Raw genomic sequence first — 20,488 nt, 5'->3', positions numbered from 1 at the left:
GCTTTATCAAATCATAGACTTAATTCTAACATAATAACGCACAGAAATACGAGCCTTTGGTTATTAATATGGTCGAATCCGGAAACAATCATCTCGAAAACAAAACGTTTTTCCTGTCAGTGAAATACGGAACAGTTCCGTATTTTATCTAACAGGTGGCATCCCTAAGTCTAAATATTACTGTTACATTGCACAACCTTCAATGTTATGTCATAATTACGTAAAATTCTGGCAAATTACTTCGCAAAGAGCCAGGCGGCCCAAACTGTTGCATATACCTTGACTCTGCGTGCAATGAACGCAAAATGACAATTTCACCTGGTTAATATTGCCTGCTAACCTGGATTTCTTTTAGCTAAATATGCAGGTTTAAAAATATATACTTCTGTGTATTGATTTTAAGAAAGGCATTGATGTTTATGGTTAGGTACAGTCGTGCAACGATTGTGCTTTTTTCGCAAATGCGTTTTTGTTAAATCATCCCCCGTTTGGCGAAGTCGGCTGTCTTTGTTAGGAAGAAATAGTCTGCACAGTTCGCAACGAGCCATGCGGCCCAAACCGCTGTATATACCCTGACTCTGTTGCAAGAGAAGTGACACAATATTAACTAAATATGCAGGTTTAAAAATATATACTTGTGTATTGATTTTAAGAAAGGCATTGATGTTTATGGTTGGAGCAACGTGTACCTAAGCGATTATATGCAACGCAGGACAGGCTAGATAAACTAGTAATATCATCAACCATGTGTAGTTAAGTAGTGATAATGATTGATTGATTGTTTTTTATGAGATAAGTTTAATGCTAGCTAGCAACTTACCTTGGCTTCTTACTGCATTCGCGTAACAGGCAGGCTCCTCGTGGAGTGCAATGTAAAGCAGGTGGTTAGAGCGTTGGACTAGTTAACCGTAACATTGCAAGATTGAATCCCCGAGGTGACAAGGTAAAAATCTGTCGTTCTGCCCCTGAACAAGGCAGTTAACCCACCGTTCCTAGGCCGTCATTGAAAATAAGAATGTGTTCTTAACTGACTTGCCTAGTTAAATATAGGTGTAAAAAAATATATATATATATAAAATAAAAAAATAAATAAAATCGGACAAATCGGCGTCCCAAAATACCGATTTCCGATTGTTATGAAAACTTGGATATCGGCCCTGATTAATCGTCCATTCCGATTAATCGGTCGACCTCTAGTCTCAATAGAAATTCTGAAGCCGCAGCTGACATTTCCTGTTGGGGTCTGTCCCATTTCTTATCTCCCAACAACCACCCCTTCTCCTTTCTTGGGAGGAAATGGCTGTGCATGAAATGCATATGCTAATCTAAGAGCCTACAAACAAAGTGCAACGCAATGGCTGCATCCCCTTGAATAGATTTGAGTAATCTGCATAATTCATATAATCAGTTTTATTATCAAAATGCTTAGCTTGGTATGAAAAGCTTTGCACATAGACACAAAGTATGGAAGCTTTTGAAACTCCTCAAGTTAGCTATAATACTAAACTGAGCCATGCTATATATCTATAAATTAATCAACATTTCCATGTTAGAAGTTAGAAAATACAAAAATAACAATACAGAAGTCATTATTGATTGTGGGCAAATAAGCATCCGCGACATCAGCTGTCATGCATGCATGTAAAGTTCCTTAACGACATGTTTTCTGTGACATCTGCTAATAGTCCTCCTCATCGATATCATCCTCATCAAGATCATCACCAGTATCTGTTTTGACAATCAGAAGAGGGTTTCTGCGAGGACTCAGCTCTAGGAAAGTCCCTGTACGGGCAGTATCTGTGGCAGTCGCAGGCTGTGAACAGTCTCTCTCTGCCTCTCCCTGTGCACTGCTCCTGGAAAGCCTGCTGCCCTGAGGCTGTACTGAAATCCACAGCCCCTCCTCCACCCTCTCTCCCAGCTCCTGGATCAGCTGGCTGGGGCAGGCCACAGCAGATAGGAGGGTGCTGGGCTTCCTCTTGGCTGATGTCAGAACAGCACAGGACTCCTGGTGGATGGGAGGGGCGGCAGGCTGGGGATGTATGGGGATGACCTCGGCTCTCTCTCCTCCTCCCTCTGTTCTGTCAGCACAGTCCTTCCCTTCAGCCTCAGAGTCCTCACTCTCCTCAGATGAGTCGCTGCTACTGTCGTCGCTGTCGGACTCCTCTCCGCTGTGTGACAAAGGAGTTCTACTGGGGCTTTTCCCCCCGTCCTCCACCTTCTCTTCTTCCTCTACCAGCATCGCCGCCGTCTCCAGCACCTCCAACTCCAGCTCCAGGTCTCCTTTCCGTAGGGACACTTTCCGTAAGGGATCGGCCAGAGCTGTCACCTTCCTGGACCTGACAAAGAGAGAGAAAGAACGTGATGAGACAGTAAGGAAAGTACAGCAAAGGTGGATCAGTTTCTCATTTTCAACTTGGAAGTAAATATTTACAAATCCCCCCAAAAGCTACAGAATCTATTTCAAGAGCTACTTGTCCAACACTGATGAGTAGTCGGTATTACGACTATGCTATATGTATGACTGCACTTCCTACTAAAAAATATAGCAACGAGATCTCAATCTACAAATCTAATATCCATTACCCAAATCCCAGCCTCATCTGAATGCTAAGTAGACAGCGATTCACAGAGGCATGAGCTCAATGAAATATGGAAATCATGTTTAATAATGTAGGAAGATGAGTGTGGCTGATATGCAGGTTCTGCCCCTAAAGTCTCCCACTGAAGCTCTCCCTGCAGGAGATAAGAGCGAAGCGGATGACAGAGTGATACACGCCTTATAGATTATTCATGAAGCTAAACCAGCGCAGGATGTTGCCAAAACTCAAGTGGCTGCTATTCTTCCACGGTGCAGCCGATCGGACTTCATTGCCATGATGATTACCAGCTGACCTCTGCGCGGCTCAGGACGGGTCCATTCAGGGAGGGATAAAGCACATGAGCCTGCGGTCGTCCACAGCCATTCAGCTCCTCACACACAGCCACACTGTGACCCCTGCTGCCCTCCCTGGCCCAATTAACCGACCGCTGAGGGCCAAGATGGCTCCTTATTACCGCAAAGCCTTAATTTACTCCCACCGTGGGGAGGAAACCGTTTACACAGCCAACAGAGGGATGTACTCATTTAGGACCTCGGGAGACTGTGTAAACAGACCATATAGCTAGTCGCCGTACTCTATCAAAGAAGACATCTCTCCTAGGCCTACATGAATATCAAATGTCCATTCAGGAAATAAAGGGGAGTAACAGTATTTGGAAAGAGAGGAGGAAAAACAAAAACATGACTGACTCATGGCCCAAGCCCTATAATTATTTTTTTTTAATTAAAGGAGAACAATTACTGACAATGAGTAAGGGATGGCTAGGCATAAATACAACCCACAACACCCCCACCACCGCGTGTGCAGAGGGGAAACCGTAGAAAATCTGAACTCATCAAGAGTGGCCACAGTGGCTCACGGGTCTGCGTACCCATATCTACACATGCAGTTACTTTTGGGGCCCATTTTTCCCCCCTTCCACACCTTGCGACCAAAACATTTTAGCAGCCCCCCTCCTGACGGCGAGCAGACATACTTCTTTTGTTTAGGATTTAATTTCCTGCAATTGTCCACATTTTGCCGTGGGACGTGGAGAAATGATTGCCAGTTTAAAGCAAGTTCACTGCAATTCCCCACACGTTGCCATTGGATGGCAAGAAATGTTTGCCATTTTTAGTATGATATCTGAGTGAGTGTGGCTAACAAAATCAGGGTCCCCCGGTCGGTAATTCGACCACGATTACTACAAGATTAGATAGCTGGCTAGACTAACTTACCAATCTAAAACATTTTAGCTGACATGGGCTAATTGAGTGATTTTCAGAGACTGACAAGAGAAAAACTGCTGATGCACAACCACATTTCTGTGTTCTAAATTGCAACAGCAAATGGAGAATGTTGACTCATTTGTATATACACAGTACCAGTCAAAGGTTCAGACACACCTACTCATTCAAGTTTTTTTTAAATTTATTTTTACTATTTTCTACATTGTAGAATAATAGTGAAGACAAAACTATGAAATAACACATATGGAATCATGTAGAAAACCCAAAAATATTTAAACAAATCAAAATATATTTTACATTTTAGATTCTTCAAAGAAGTCTACTCTTCACCTTGATGACAGTTTTGCACTCTGGGCATTCTCTCAGCCAGCTTCATGAGAAATGCTTTTCCAACAGTCTTGAAGGAGTTCCCACAAACATTGAGCACTTGTTGGCTGCTTTTCCTTCACTCCGCAGGCCAACTCATATCTCAATTGGGTTAAGATCAGGTGATTGTGGAGGCCAGGTCATCTGATGCAGCACTCCATCACTCTCCGTCTTGGTCAAATAGCCCTTACACAGCCTGGAGGTGTGTTTTGGGTCATTGTACTGTTGAGAAAAAAAAAAAAAAAAAGTGTCCCACTAAGCACAAACCAGATGGGATGGCGTATCGCTGCAGAATGCTGTGGTAGCCATGCTGGTTAAGTGTGCCTTGAATTCTAAATAAAATCACTGACAGTGTCACCAGAAAAGCACCCCCACCACATCACACCACCTCCTCCATGCTTCACGGTGGGAACCACACAAGCCGGAGATCCGTTCACCTTCTCCGCATCTCACAGACATGACGGTTGGAACCAAAAATCTCAAATTTGGACTCATCAGACCAAAGGACAGATATCCACCAGTCTAATGTCAATTGCTCGTGTTTCTAGGCCCAAGCAAGTCTCTTATTATTGGTGTCCTTTAGTACCGGTTTCTTTGCAGCAATTCAACCATGCAGGCCTGATTCACAGTCTACTCTGAACAGTTGATGTTGAGATGTGTCTAACTTGAACTCTGTGAAGCATTTATTTGGGCTGCAATCTGAGGTGCAGTTAATTGGTGGTGTGCTGCAGAGATGGTTGTCCTTCTGGAAGGTTCTCTCATCTCCACAGAGGAACTCTGGAGCTCTGTCAGAGGGACCATCTGGTTACAAGGCCCTTCTCCCCTGATTGCTCAGTTTGGCTGGGCGGCCAGCTCTAGGAAGAGTCTTGGTGGTTACAAACATCTTTCACTTAAGAATGATGAAGGCCACTGTGTTCTTGGGGACCTTCAATGCTGCAGACATTTTCTTGGTATCCTTCCCCAGATCTGTGCCTTGACACAATCCTGTCTCGGAACTCTCCAGAGAATTCCTTCAACCTCATGGCTTGGTTTTTGCTCGGACATGCAATGTCAACTGTGGGAGCAACTCGACCACTAAGACCTGATTCACGCAGTCTCCTCTGAACAGCAGATGTTGAGATGTGTCTGTTACTTGAACTCATGAAGCATTTATTTAGGCTGCAATTTCTGAGGCTGGTAACTCTAATGAACTTATCCTCTGCAGCAGAGGTAACTCTGGATCGTCCTTTCCTGTGGCGGTCCTGATGACAGTTTCATTATAGCGCTTGATGATTTGTGATGGCACTTGAAGAAACGTTCAAAGTGCTTGGAATTTTCTACACTGACTGATTATGTCTTAAAAGTAATGGGACTGTCATTTCTCTTTGCTTATTTGAGCTATTCTTGCCATAATATGGACTTGGTCTTCTACCAAATAGAGACATCTTCTGTAAACCACCCCTACCATGTCACAACACAACTGATAGGCTCAAACGCATTAAGGAGGAAAGAAATTCCACAAATCCACTTTTAACAAGGCACAACTGTTAATTGAAATGCATTCCAGGTGACTACCTCATGAAGCTGGTTGAGAGAATGTCAAAAGTGTGCAAAGCTGTCATCAAGGCTAAGGGTGGCTACTTTGAAGAATCTCAAATATAGTTTGATTTGTTTAACATGTGTTACTCCATAGTTCTGATGTCTTCACTATTATTCTACAATGTAGAAAATAGTAAAACTAAAGAAAACTCATGAATGAGTAGGTGTGTCCAAACTTGACTGGAACAGCGGTTGTATAAATAAATAAATAAATAAATAAATAAAAACACTTCCGTTCAAAAGTTTGGGGTCACTTAGAAATGTCCTTGTTTTTGAAAGAGAAACACGTTTTTGGTCCATTAAAATAACATCAAATTGATCAGAAATACAGTGTATACATTGTTAATGTTGTAAATGACTATTGTAGCTGGAAACAGCTGATTTCTTAAACTGTTGTTCTGATTAAAGAAGCAATAAAACTGGCCTTCTTTAGACTAGTTGAGTATCTGGAGCATCAGCATTTGTGGGTTCGATTACAGGCTCAAAATGGCCAGAAATAAAGACATTTCTTCTGAAACTCATCAGTCTATACTTGTTCTGAGAAATGAAGGCTATTCCATGTGAGAAATTGCCAAGAACCTGAAGATCTCGTACAACGCTGTGTACTACTCCCTTCACAGAACAGGGCAAACTGTCTCTAACCAGAATAGAAAGAGTGGGAGGCACTGGTGCACAACTGAGCAAGAGGACAAGTACATTAGTGTGTCTAGTTTGAGAAACAGACGCCTCACAAGTCCTCAACTGGCAGCTTCATTAAACAGTACCCGCAAAACACCAGTCTCAACGTCAACAGTGAAGAGGTGACTCCAGGATGCTGGCCTTCTAGGCAGAGTTGCAAAGAAAAAGCCACATCTCAGACTGGCCAATAAAAATAAAAGATTAAGATGGGCAAAAGAACACAGACATGGACAGAGGAACTCTGCCTAGAAGGCCAGCATCCCGGAGTCGCCGCTTCACTGTTGACTTTGAGAGTGGTGTTTGTGGGTACTATTTAATGAAGCTGCCAGTTGAGGACTTGTGAAGCGTCTGTTGACTCATTAGTCCAGAGCACCTGCTGACATTTTTCTGCACCCCAGTTCCTGTGTTTTCGTGCATAGTTGAGTCACTTGGCCTTGTTTCCACGTCGGAGGTATGGCTTTTTGTTCGCAAGTCTTCCACGAAGGCCACTTCTGACCAGACTTCTCCAGACAGTAGATGGGTGTACCAGGGCCCCACTGTTTTCTGCCAATTCTAAACTGATAGCACTGCTGGACATCTCCGATTGCGAAGGGAAGGAAGCATGATGCGTCTTATCTGCTGCAGTAAGTTTCCTTGGCCGACTACTGCATCTACCGTCCTCAACAATGCCCATTTCTTTGTGCTTCTTCAAAAGAGCTTGGACAACACATCTGGAAACCCCTGTCTGCCTTCATTTCTGCCTGGGAGAGACCTTGTTGATGCAGTATAAATACTTTGTGTCTTGTTGCTGTGCTCAGTCTTGCCATGGTGTATGACTTTTGACAGTAAACTGTCTTCAGCAACCTCACCTTGTTAGCTGATTTTGGCTGTTCCTCACAGTTTTATTCCTCCAACACAGCTGTTTCTGTTTCAGTTAATGATTGTGTTTCAACCTACATATTGAATTGATGATCATTAGCACGTGTACTAATATAAAAATACAGAGCGGGAGAGAGAGAATAATGGTCTGTTTTTCATGGTTTGGGCCCCTTAGTTCGATGGTGTTATTGGGACTCAGCAGAGTGGCCGTACCGACTTCAAGACAACTTCTGTCTCTGGTGTAGGAACAGTTTGGGCTACACACTAATATGACCCCTCTGTATAAAGGTGAGACTCTCACGAACATGTTGGTCACAGGAATTGCCCCACAGTACCAGTTGAAAATATGAACGGAAGTATATATATAGAGACTGTTTAGTGCCTGATCTTTCTTTTATCTCTCAGATATAGGACAGACACTTCAGAACAAACTTCCTATTGATATTTTTTGGGGGTGACTGTTGTTCCATGTAGAAAATCCGTTACACAATGCATTTGTAAGGGCTAATAGCAGTAACGCCAAACATTTCTTTTAAATCAAATAATTGTTTTATATATTTTTTTTTATACTTCGGGGGGTCTTAAAATTCAAAATCAAATAGATAAATGATCCTTGGTAGGACCTTCTTAAAACAATTCCATATAGCTTAGTAGAACCCTCCCCCTGCTTAGACAGGGCTTAAGCCCTTGCTGGAGTTGAGCAGGCTGGCTGACTGGCTCTGGCTGGAGAGCCTCCTGTAGCACTGCAACTTCAAAGCAGAGACCCTCCTCCATCCCCCACCTCCCGCATTCGCTTTCCCCCGTGGGAAGTCATTATTGAGTTAGCATTGGAGAGGCTACGTGCTTGTTCTCTCCCCTCGCTCCCCCTCTCCCTGCGCTGCAGTGCGAGAAGCCCGGCTTGCGGTGAGCACAAAGGCTGCTTTTGGAGGGAATAAATAACGTTGTACACAGTTCAGTCATTACTAATGTCGTGGGCTCCCTTCATTAACTGAGGGGTGGCTTTTCAAGGTTGGAACACTTCTGTCGCCACAAAGACGCTTCCATCTGTCAGACAACAAACAAGTCCTTGGATGAGGACAGGGAGCAGGGGGGTGGTGGGGGAGAAGGACAACTAGACTTAGTCAATTACAGACTTTCATTTCTATCAGCAGCCTCATGGTCAATGATCCCAGAAGACATTCAACACATGTTCCTACTCATACTTCTTAGTTAATCTTAAATGTACAAATTCATTTCACAAGATTTGTCAAGGGAGTGTATGTACATTATTCAATGGATATAGTAGCTGGACAGTCAGACACTGTTTGCTAACTGTATTCCATTTGAATTGTCCAACATCTCATTCAGGGAACAATACGTAGACGGTAGTTGTTTGTGACAAAGTTGGCTTGTTTTATAAGACTGAAAGACTTATAAATGGATGCTTGGATTTCCTGACTTCCTGAGTTTGATGGTTTGAGGGAGTGTGTGATGACATGTGTGATGACGGCGTGTGCGAGTAACATTGAAGACCTGTGTCAGAGGCATTAGGCCAGGGGTGTTGCATTCGGTCTTCAACGAGGTTCTGGAAAAGATTAGTCCTCTATCCATCGTTTTGGGATTTTTCCAATGCTCCCCGACTGTCTAGTCAATTTTTGGTTTTAGTTATTTTAAAATATATTGATTCCCCCTCCCCAAAAAATATTTCAACCCACCCGCCCGTATGTTTGACACCCCTGCATTAGGCTATATAACACAGTAGGGATTGCAATCTAAGGAAGTGCTTTCTTACTGTATAAAGAGACCATTAGTTAATGTGCAACATGAAGAGAGCTGGTAGAACTGCCTGCAGAGCTTGTTGTTTACCTACCCTCCTAATCAAAACAAGGACACCAGGAGAGGAAGTTACCTCATACAAAGGAAGGCTGCATCATTCATTATTAGTGTAGCACGGATGCAACAACACTGTCAGTATTTATCTCTCTCTCTGCGCGTGTGGTGGGCTGCCTGTGTAAGTACACAAAATCTGGACGTCATGCAGAGAGGAAATCTGTAGTACTTCTCCCCATTAGCTGTGAGACCGTCTCGGCTTTGTCGAGCCCAGCGGGACACAGAGACTATCTACCGTCTCTGTGGTGGGGAGGGCTCTAAACACACAGACCATATACACAGAGTACACAAAACATTCACTTTGTGAGAGACTGACCAGGTGAAAACTATGATCCCTAATTGAGGTCACTTGTTAAATCCACTTCAAATCAGTCTAGATGAAGGGGAGGAGACCGGTTAAATAATTATTTTTAGACCTTGAGACAATTAAGACATGGATTGTGTATGTGTGCCATTCAGAGGGTGAATGGGCAAGACAAAAGATTTAAAGTGCCTTTGAGTGGGGTTCGCACCAGTTTGTGTCAAGAACTGCAACGCTGCTGGGTTTGTCAAGCTCAACAGTTTCCTGTGTGTATGAAGAATGGTCTACCACCCAAAGGACAATCAGCCAACGTGACACAACTGTGGAAAGCATTAGAGTCAACATGGGCCAGCATCAATGTGGAATGCTGTTGACACATTGAAGAGTCCATTCCCCAATGAGTTGAGGCTGCTGGGAGGGCAAAAGAAAATGCAATATTAGGAAGGTGTTCCTAATGTTTAGTATACACCATCTACTACATCACAGGATGAGTGTGGGTAGAATACACTAGCAGGTGCATGAAAAGGATTAAAACCAGAGAAAATGTATCCGAAGCTTTTTCACCTGCATTCCGCCTTTTCTAAGAATATATCTTTTTTTTAATTACAAAAACTACAACGATCAACTTGCCATTCCTGCACACGCACTGGATGCCGAGTTGCCAGTCCCTGGAGCATTAAAACCACCAGCAAGCCCCCACAAGGCTTAACCGACTCACTTAACCGACCTTGCCGGAGGGGGGGGGTCAGCCTGGTTACAGCAGCAGTAGGTTGTCCCTCCTGGGACTGTGGAGAAGAGAGCTCTCCTCTGGGCATTGTCACGCACACAATGTGTGTAGAGGCTGAATGGATGGGTGTGAGCGAGAGAGAAAAAGATCCTTGTTTCCTCCTCCAAGACTAGCAAACCCTTGAGCTCGACACTCACAGGTTGCCATGGTTTTTTGTTCTGGAATTTAATCGACCCAATTAATTGATTGTGCGGCAGACAACGGGTAAAGGGGGAGGAATGTGTGAGCGCTGAAAGAGGAAGGGGAAGTTAGAGGCCTGCTGATTTCACTGAGATACAGTAACACAGATCTGATGGGATTTGTTGGACTGGTCACAGTCAATCTACATTGGACTCCTTCCAAGCCTTTTGATGAGAAAAGAGGAAAGACAGAATGAAAACGAGGAGTGGGTTTTCATTTCAGTCTAGCAACACTGCAGGGGTTCGGCATCGGAGGATCATCAAAACCACCCATTGAAACAAATGGTAGAGAGGTTCTCTTTATTTGATAGTGGCAATGCATCTGATACAAAGATATCTGCAAATTACACAAATTCCCTGGGTAATGTGGAAACGGCTGTAAGCGCGTTAATAATCCTTTGGTCAACACCTTTTATCAGGACAAATACAAAATGGTGTCAGAAGGACTTTCTCCACCCTCATACTCCTCCTGTTGACCGGAGAGTGGACTGTCCACTTGTTTGTCTGTGTGCGGGAGTCTGTGGAGGGAGAGGGGTTCGCTGGAGTCTCAGTCACTGTGAAGTCTTTATGATGCTGTAAATTTGACTCTGGTCTCAGCAGTCAGAGGGACTTTAAGAGCATGAACACATGTGGGACAGCCCAGGGAGAGCCAGACAGTATAAATCAACCCATCGAGCAACGCATTCATTAAATCGCCGTGTCCATCATGAGCAGCTGATCGTGTCTGGGAGTCGACTGTGGGGAGGACTGACAAGATACAGGATATAGATTACATCTTATCTTACCACAGGACTCACAGGGAGAGACGGCACAGTCACTTAGCAGGAATGACAAATGGGGGATATCTAGCAGGGAGGATAGCAATGCTTATACAATCTGTCATCAAACCGGTCACATGCACAAACGTCTGCCACAACAAACCACAAGTGATAAGAGCACTGTCTGCTCAAACCACAGCTGGCTGCTGCTTGAGTGCTGCCTGCCAGCCTTGTCATCTCCGATCTAGACTACTGCAACTCTGTTGGCTGGGCTCCCCGCTTGTGGCAGCAAACCCCTTCAACTTATTCAGAACGACGCAGCACGCCTGGTGTTCAATCTTCCAAAGCTCTCCCATGTCACCCCAGTCCTCCGCACACTCCACTGGCTTCCAGTCTAAGCTCACATCATCTTCAAGACGCTGGTGCTTGCCTACGGAGCAGCGAAGGGAACTGCCCATCCCTACCTTCAGGCTATGATCAAACCCTACACCCCAACCCCTCCGTTTTGCCACCTCCGGTCTCTTGGCCCTCCAACCCCTACAGGAGAGCAGTTCCCACTCAGCCCAGTCAAAACTCTTCTTTGTCCTGGCACCCCAATGGTGGAACAACCTTCCCTCTAATGTCAAGACAGAGGAGTCCCTGCCCATCTTCCAAAAACGTCTGAACCCTATCTCTGTAAAGAGCATCTTAAATAAATCCCACGGCATACTTGCTATGATTGGGATATGTTGTTGTCTCACCGTGAATGCACTGATGTAAGTCGCTCAGGATAAAAGCATGTGCTAAATGACTTATGTAAATGCCTGCTAGCTCATAGAAAGACAGCTCTCCTCTCTGCTGCCTTGAATGGCAAGTGGACTGCTCGCTTTTATTCCACATTCAGAAGGGAAAGAAATGTAGTCTGTCCAGCACAACAATATAAAATAGACTTTTCATAACTATCTGGGAATTGATTCACAGCAACACAATGAAATGGAATGCCTGGGCTCTAGAGGTTTTCCCAGCCAGGTGCCCTGAGGCATCATCTTCAACAGGAGAGGGTTAGTAACTCTTCCTGGATGCTGGACAGCCTCTCTCTCTCCATCTCTCTGCCTCTGTTGACACCACAGCTGATATGAGCCAGGTCTCAGGGCAGAAAAAAAAAAAGCTTTGCTTTGTTTATCGACTGAAAAACATAAACAGAAAAGGGAAATGTAACAATTCAATCATAGGTAAAGGCGGCGAGCACAAGGTCTAATCCATTTAATGATCGATGCGGGGTTGCAGCCAGTGGAAGCCAGCTTGTTGATAGGTCAAGCTGACATTTGGCTCCAATGTACAGCGGTGGAGGGAAAGAGAGGGAGGCGGATTGGAAAGCACTCAACCGCAGATGCCCTTCTGCCGTTTCATCTCCTTGACTGACTGAAATGAGACTGATTGAGTTTTCCAGTGGCTTGACAGTGCTGCTGCTTCTGCTCAAAGCGTACGCTGAGCTGAGAGAGCACTCAAGACCAGGACTCTCTGTTCTCTTCGTCTGCTGCAGCGAAACAGACAGACCAACCGGGACTGCAGCGCCGATCTCCACCATTGATTTTTATACATCTATTATTAATTGGCCATCGAGGCGTTTTCTTTTCCAGAGAGAAAAGCTCCATCAAACACCCGGCAGAGCTTTTATCATGTCTGCATCTGGGCGCTGGGCCTACATCATCACTGGTGCACATTTTTCAAATCTGGCTTTTTCCAGACTAGCACACCACTCGGCTGAACCCCTGCCAAGAATAAAACAGAGCTCATTACCGAATAATGCCCTTGCAGGCTTACATTTTTAACATGTAAGTAATTGTAAAATATGTAGACGGGTGAGGAAAGAGCCATGCATGCTATATCAATTAGGGAAGAAACTACACAGATCTCTCGCGAGTTGACACACATCTTGTACTGCACAGTGCACTGTCCATCTAATTCCTCTCATCTGTGTGTACTGTCACAGAGGCTTCTGTCTCAGTCACTGGGACTCCACTGCAGCACTGAGGGAGACAGTACAGTCCACACACTCTCCAACGGCACCTTTGACATGGGAGAACGGATACGTCTCACAGCGTCTCTGTCAGTCAAGTAGCCGTGCTGTGACAAATGACTCGTCTAATCCTCTCCTCCAGTGCAGCGCACTGAAGCAGCATGAAAGCCACTTTGCTTGGCCCCTGGACCTGGGAGGTAATTATGCTCTAGGGGCTGAAGGTCCCTGCAGAGGGAGAAAGAGGACGGGGGGGGGGGATAGTGAACTTACTTGACCCTCTGGATCCAGACGCAGTAGTCTGTGATGTAGAGGTCGTTCAATATGTAGGCCGGTTCATTCTCCCGGAAGACTTTGTGAATATCCAACAAGCACTTCAAGACGCAGACTTTCCCTGGACATGAAAAACAGAAGGAGTAGAAATTGAAAAATGTTGTTATTCTATGGCAATGTGAAGAATGGTAAATATAGCAGTGTTGCTAGCAGGGACTGAGGTTACAAAAATCTCATTGTTCCATACAGCCTTCCTTCAAATTATAGGCTGAACAGGCTATGAGAGATCATGTGAGCATTGCAAGACCATCCAACTGCAGACCACTGAGAGTCATTTATACTCATGACAGAGAGCAATTAATCAACTTTCAGACCTCGTTTATCTAGTTTAAATAGTCCAGAATTTCAACTCAAGTGGGCCAAGATAATGCAAAGGGTTCATTTCATACCAGTTTATGAAAAAAGATTGGGCCTGATGTTCCTTGAAGGGAAAGCCAAAGATTACCATTACAAAAAGGGACACACCTGGAGGGAGCCACGTTTGATCCATAACATTTGCTGCCACAAACCCCAGGAGTATAAATAGACCCTTCATGGGCCAGAGCTGGCCCATTGCAGAGCACGGAGGTCTACAGACAATCCTCTTGTCCAGGATTGGCTGGCAGCAGACAGACATTCCAGTCCATTCCAAACAAACAGCACACTCGCTCCGAGGAAAACCTTGCACAAACATTTGGTTCTCATTTAGAGCATGAGCACTCACAGAGGACCAGGAGCCTCACCTCTCCCTGCTTCCAAACTCACTGCAGACACTAAGCCCTCCCTGCTTCCAAACTCACTGCAGACACTAAGCCCTCCCTGCTTCCAAACTCACTGCAGACACTAAGCCCTCCCTGCTTCCAAACTCACTGCAGACACTAAGCCCTCCCTGCTTCCAAACTCACTGCAGACACTAAGCCCTCCCTGCTTCCAAACTCACTGCAGACACTAAGCCCTCCCTGCTTCCAAACTCACTGCAGACACTAAGCCCTCCCTGCTTCCAAACTCACTGCAGACACTAAGCCCTCCCTGCTTCCAAACTCACTGCAGACACTAAGCCCTCCCTGCTTCCAAACTCACTGCAGACACTAAGCCCTCCCTGCTTCCAAACTCACTGCAGACACTAAGCCCTCCCTGCTTCCAAACTCACTGCAGACACTAAGCCCTCCCTGCTTCCAAACTCACTGCAGACACTAAGCCCTCCCTGCTTCCAAACTCACTGCAGACACTAAGCCCTCCCTGCTTCCAAACTCAAGGCAACCCCACCACATCCCTGGAGGTTTTACATTTCTCCCTCTCTGGGAGCGATGGAGACCGTGCAGTTGTTTCACCTCCAACCGTGCCACGTTATGAATCCTGCACTCGTCTGTTTTTCCACGCTGATGACAAGTTAAGCCAGTTAAACACGTTGGTGGCGAGCTGTGGCTGATCCTTGGAGAGGGGAAGACAGGCAGGCAGGCAGAGTCTGGCCCGGGTGGGGTGTGTGTGTCATGGGCACAGCGACACAGCTGCCACAGGGGCACTGGCCGCTAACATCCATCATGGCAAGGTGACAAGACAGCATAAGCAACACATTTACACACTGTAGTCAAGTACACACACGTTCCAAACACTCCATGTGCATTCCTAATGCTGCGCAGAAAACATTCCATTGACATCACTACCACACTGGACATGGTAACAGAACACTTCAAGTGTTTCAACTACTGGGAGGGCCATGTGCACCCCAACAGCCCACTGTACTAGCTCATTACAGTGGCGACCCAAACCCTTTCTAGTGTCATATTTAAGTAGATGACTGCTCAATTATAGCCAGCTAAAATGTTACAAAGCCAAGAGACGTGTAAAAACATGGACACAGGGAAATGTGAGTTAAGCTACACTGAGGAACCGCAATTCCGGAACATTTCCGGCTCGGTATAGGCTACCCAACTCCAGTGAGTCCTTCGGTCAGCTACACGACTGCAGCCCTGCTCCGCCCTCCCTGCCTAGGAGGCCCTGCTCCGCCCTCCCTGCCTAGGAGGCCCTGCTCCGCCCTCCCTGCCTAGGAGGCCCTGCTCCGCCCTCCCTGCCTAGGAGGCCCTGCTCCGCCCTCCCTGCCTAGGAGGCCCTGCTCCGCCCTCCCTGCCTAGGAGGCCCTGCTCCGCCCTCCCTGCCTAGGAGGCCCTGCTCCGCCCTCCCTGCCTAGGAGGCCCTGCTCCGCCCTCCCTGCCTAGGAGGCCCTGCTCCGCCCTCCCTGCCTAGGAGGCCCTGCTCCGCCCTCCCTGCCTAGGAGGCCCTGCTCCACTCTCCCTGCCTAGGAGGCCCTGCTCCGCCCTCCCTGCCTAGGAGGCCCTGCTCCGCTCTCCCTGCCTAGGAGGCCCTGCTCCGCCCTCCCTGCCTAGGAGGCCCTGCTCCACTCTCCCTGCCTAGGAGGCCCTGCTCCACTCTCCCTGCCTAGGAGGCCCTGCTCCACTCTCCCTGCCTAGGAGGCCCTGCTCCACTCTCCCTGCCTAGGAGGCCCTGCTCCACTCTCCCTGCCTAGGAGGCCCATTGGTTCCAGCCACTTAGCGGGCAGCTGGATGAGCGCCTTGAGAAGGACAGTCCGTGATGCCAGAGGGCTGTTCAAATATTTACCCCGGATAACATTTCCTTTAAGGCCTTAACATGTGGCTCCCACAAGGCATTAATGGGTTTGTTTTCCTAATACCTACCAATGTTTGCTTTCACAGCCATTTAAGTCAAGTGCCTTCAAATTAGAGCACACATTCCATTAGCCTTATCCTGACAAATGAATTAGCTGTGTGGAGTAAAGCTGGGAGGAAACGTGTCGTGCCCTCTCAAGACGTACGCCAGCCAGACTGCATTACTGTAGCTTTACAGTTCATTAACGAGAGCCCCATTACTCACTCTCACTCACCTGATGCACGCAAATAAAAGAAAATTGCAGAGGCAAACTCATTTAAATGAAGAGGCACTTGCTATCGTTTGCCTGCTTAGACTAACTATCACCAATTAGGTTAGTTTGCATTTTCCAGCACAGAAACAAAATGGGTATGTGACTGTTGAACAAATGTCCAGCGTCAGGAGAGAGATTAAAAAGCTTCATTAGGCTATAACAGGTGAAGTTGTGTGTTTGTTTCTAGAGGATGAAGGTAGATGGTGTCGTATATTACAGGGAAGCCCACTTCACAGTGACAACCTGGGATTCTTGGATTCCCTCAGCCAGTCTGATCTAATCTGGAGTTTAAAAGACTTAATTTGCTGTCATTTACAAGCATTCAAATCCCCACAAACCAGCTAATCTCACTCCACACACATCCTAAATGTGTTTACATGGCAGAGCCTTCATCTAGCTACCCGCGGGGCTTTGATTTAAAGATGACTCTTTGCTAGGAGATATCAAAGTCAACAGTCCGTATAGAACAAATCCACACTTCCTGCTTGGAGAGGTTGCTCAGCTTGTGGTGGTATAGTGATGTATGACTGTGGGTGCATGCTGGCTGTAAAGCAGTCTTTCTGTCAGACTCCAAAGCACTGAACAGGCAAGCTGCAGCCCACAGCTACCATGCAGGCTTTACCTTCAACAGAAATGCATCAAACCACATACTGTCCCTCAGGAGTCTCAGAAAACATTGGCCAGAGTCCAGAGACACATTAATTGGGAGGGAAACTAGGCCATATCGAGGGCTTTATAATCTGGGCATGACACGGAGGCTGCCAATACTGCTCTAACCAGCGTCCAGAAAGTGGCCATTGAGGTGTGGAGGTGCCAAGCTGCCTCAGGTCAGGGGTGAGAGGTCACAGAGAGCATAGTCTAGACTCACCTGACTGGAAGATCCGAGCCGCATCCTGCACGGCTGCAGAGACCAGAGAAAAATGCCTGTAGAGCGGGTAACACAACACCCTCCTCCCAAAGGACACCAGGACCTCCTGCAACGAGCTGTATGTCTGAAAGGCAACAACAAAAAAGACATGCTGCATTTTCCTCATGGCCACTCACTATAAACAGACTGATCTTACAAAAAAAGAAAAGGGACTTCACTTCCTCTTAAAATGTTTGGCAGCCTCTTGCTTTTCTCCTTCCCTCCAGCACGAAGCAGGCTAGGCTAGCCCACTCCTAATTGCAGTCATTGGTAAACTAATTACTCCTAACGACTTCCCTTTCATAGAGGGGGAAACGGGCGAGGAACTCTTAAACACCTTCTGCAGTCGCCGCCTTTTAATTGTTGCTGGTCCTTAATCACTGTGTAAACTCGAGGCTTTTCTCCGCACCAGTGGACAAAAGAGCTGAGAGAGAGCCCTCTGCTTTCTCTTTTTATTAATTCTCCCTAGCTTGTTAAAAGTGCGCTCAGAGTGTGACTTCGTTGCACGTCATCAGGGCTCATCCCCTCTCCCCCGGGGCTGTTTAGCAGCCTGCCTGGAAATAACACTCAGCCGCACAACAACCACCAACCTGGTCTGTCTGGTTAGGAGGCTGGTTAACAGCGAGCAGATGGAGAGAGGGAGGGGGAAAAGAGGGAGATAAGGGTGAGAGTGAGACGAGGGGGAGAGGGAGAATAAAGAGAAACACAAAAACAGGGGAGAAAAAAACAGGGAAAGATAGAGAGATGGGGAAAAGAGACCTAGTAAGGGAGAGGGTTAGAGAGAGAATGAGAGCAATAGCGATAATGAGCAAAAGAGTGGATGAGAGCGAGTGAGAAACAGAGCAGATGAGAGCGAGCGGACGGGAGAGGGTGAGTGGGTGGATGAGAGCGAGAGAGCGACTGAGAGGGCGTGTCCCGTCAGTCTCTCCCAGACAGATAGCTCTACTGAAGAGGGCTTTCAGGCAGCTGCAGGATGTCATTACTACCTCCTCCATTATCTCCATTATGGCCAAACTGCTGCCGCTCAGGCTTAGGCTCAGACCGCGGCATCCGATTACCAGTCCTTATTGTCAGGTTCACAGGGAAAATGCTACTGATTAAGGGGCTCGCACATCCCAAGGTATAAGACGAGCAGCACACACGCCCTGCTGCGCGGTCCTCTAGTGCGCACACACACCATCGATCGGCGCGCAGACGGCCATCTCACTCCCTCTCCGTCTGTCTGTCAGTTGGGAGCACACACACACACACACACACCTGGGCCTGTTCACAGCCTTGGGGCACACCTTAATACTCCTACCTCAGACACACAAACTCACACGCACAAACCTAAGAGGAACCATTTGTCATAGCCATAACCTGGCCTTCTCTTCCCCTCCAAAACAACGCACTACCAGTGCACCAGTAGGAGATGACAATCAGTTTGTTTATATACAGTGCATTTGGAAAGAATTCATACCCGTTGACTTTTTCCACATTACGTTACAGCCTTATTCTGCAATGGATTAAATAGATTTTTCCCCCTCATCAATATACCAATAACACCCCATAATGACAAAGCAAAAACTGTCTAGAAAATGTTGCAAATTAATAATAATAAAATAAAAAAAGTTTTTACTGAAATATTACATTTACATAAGTATTCAGACCCTTTACTCAGTACTTTGTTGAAGCACCTTTGGCAGCGATTACAGCCTCGAGTCTTCTTGGGTATGACGATACAAGCTTGGCACACCTGTATCTGTGGAGTTTCTCCAATTCTTCTCTGCAGATCCTCTCAAGCTCTGTCAGATTAGATGGGGAGCATCGTTGCACAGCTATTTTCAGGTCTCTTCAGTGATCTTCGATCGGGTTCAAGTCCAGGCTCTGGCTGGGCCACTCAAGGACATTGAGACTTGTTCCGGCTGTGTGCTTAGGGTCATTGTCCTGTAGAAGGTAAACCTTCACCCCAGTCTGAGGTCCTGAGCGCTCTGGAGCAGGTTTTCATCAAGGATCTCTGTTCTTTGCTCCGTTCATCTTTCCAACGATATTGACTAGTCTCCCAGTACCTGCCGCGGAAAAACATCCTCAAAGCACGATGCTGCCATTACCATGCTTCACTGTAGGGATTGTCCCAGGTTTCCTCCAGACTTGACGCTTGTCATTGAGGCCAAAGAGTTCAATCAGACCAGAGAATCTTGTTTCTCATGGTCTGAGTCCTTTAAGTGCCTTCTGGCAAACTCCAAGTGGGCTGTCATGTGCCTTTTACTGAGGAGTGGCTTCCGTTTGGACAATACCATAAAGGCATGATTGGCCGAGTGCTGCAGAGATGGTTGTCCTTCTGGAAGGTTCTCCCATCGCCACAGAGGAACTTTGGAGCTCTGTCAGAGTGACCATTGGGTTCTTGGTCACCTCCCTGACCAAGGCCCTTCTCCCTCCGTTCAGTTTGGAAAGGCGGCCAGCTCTAGGAAAAGTCTTGGTGGTCCCAAACTTATTTTCTTGATACTTTTCCCTCAGAGCTCTAGGGAAAATTCCTTATACCTCATGACATGGTTTTTGCTCTGACATGCATGGGACCTTACACAGGCAGTTGTGTGCCTTACCAAATCATGTCCAATCAATTAAATATACCACAGGTATACAGACCCGTAGCACTCACGTCCGTAGCCATGAAGTGCTTTGAAAGGCTGGTAATGGCTCACATCAACACCATTATCCCAGAAACCCTAGACCCACTCCAATTTGCATACCGCCCAAACAGATCCACAGATGATGCAATCTCTATTGCATTCCACACTGCCCTTTCCCAAAAGGAACACCTATGTGAGAATGCTATTCATTGACTACAGCTCAGCGTTCAACACCATAGTAACCTCAAAGCTCATCAATAAGCTAAGGACCCTGGGACTAAACATCTCCCTCTGCAACTGGATCCTGGACTTCCTGACGGGCCGCCCCCAGGTGGGGAGGGTAGGTAGCAACACATCTGCCACGCTGATCCTCAACACTGGAGCTCCCCAGGGGTGCCTGCTCAGTCCCCTCCTGTACTCCCGGTTCACCCACGACTGCATGGCCAGGCACGACTCCAACACCATCATTAAGTTTGCAGACGACACAACAGCCTGATCACCGACAATGACGAGACAGCCTATG

At 46.6% G+C, this 20,488-nt stretch overlaps 1 protein-coding gene across 1 annotated transcript in view; it reads right to left on the bottom strand.

The window, feature by feature from the left end:
- Positions 1-1,395: 1,395 nt before the first annotated feature.
- shq1 (SHQ1, H/ACA ribonucleoprotein assembly factor) overlaps positions 1,396-20,488 on the bottom strand; it is a 39,114-nt gene continuing 20,021 nt past the window's right edge. The window contains exons 10-12 of the mRNA NM_001140187.1: positions 17,318-17,441; positions 13,473-13,593; positions 1,396-2,336 (exon numbers count right to left, since the gene is read on the bottom strand). Coding sequence (NP_001133659.1) covers positions 1,679-2,336; positions 13,473-13,593; positions 17,318-17,441 — 903 coding nt within the window. The 3' untranslated portion in view covers positions 1,396-1,678. The remainder of the gene's footprint in view (positions 2,337-13,472; positions 13,594-17,317; positions 17,442-20,488) is intronic.

The sequence above is a fragment of the Salmo salar genome, chromosome ssa22 (genome assembly GCF_905237065.1).
Source record: "Salmo salar chromosome ssa22, Ssal_v3.1, whole genome shotgun sequence".
Lineage (NCBI taxonomy): Eukaryota > Metazoa > Chordata > Actinopteri > Salmoniformes > Salmonidae > Salmo > Salmo salar.
This window is presented reverse-complemented; position numbering and strand designations above follow the sequence as displayed.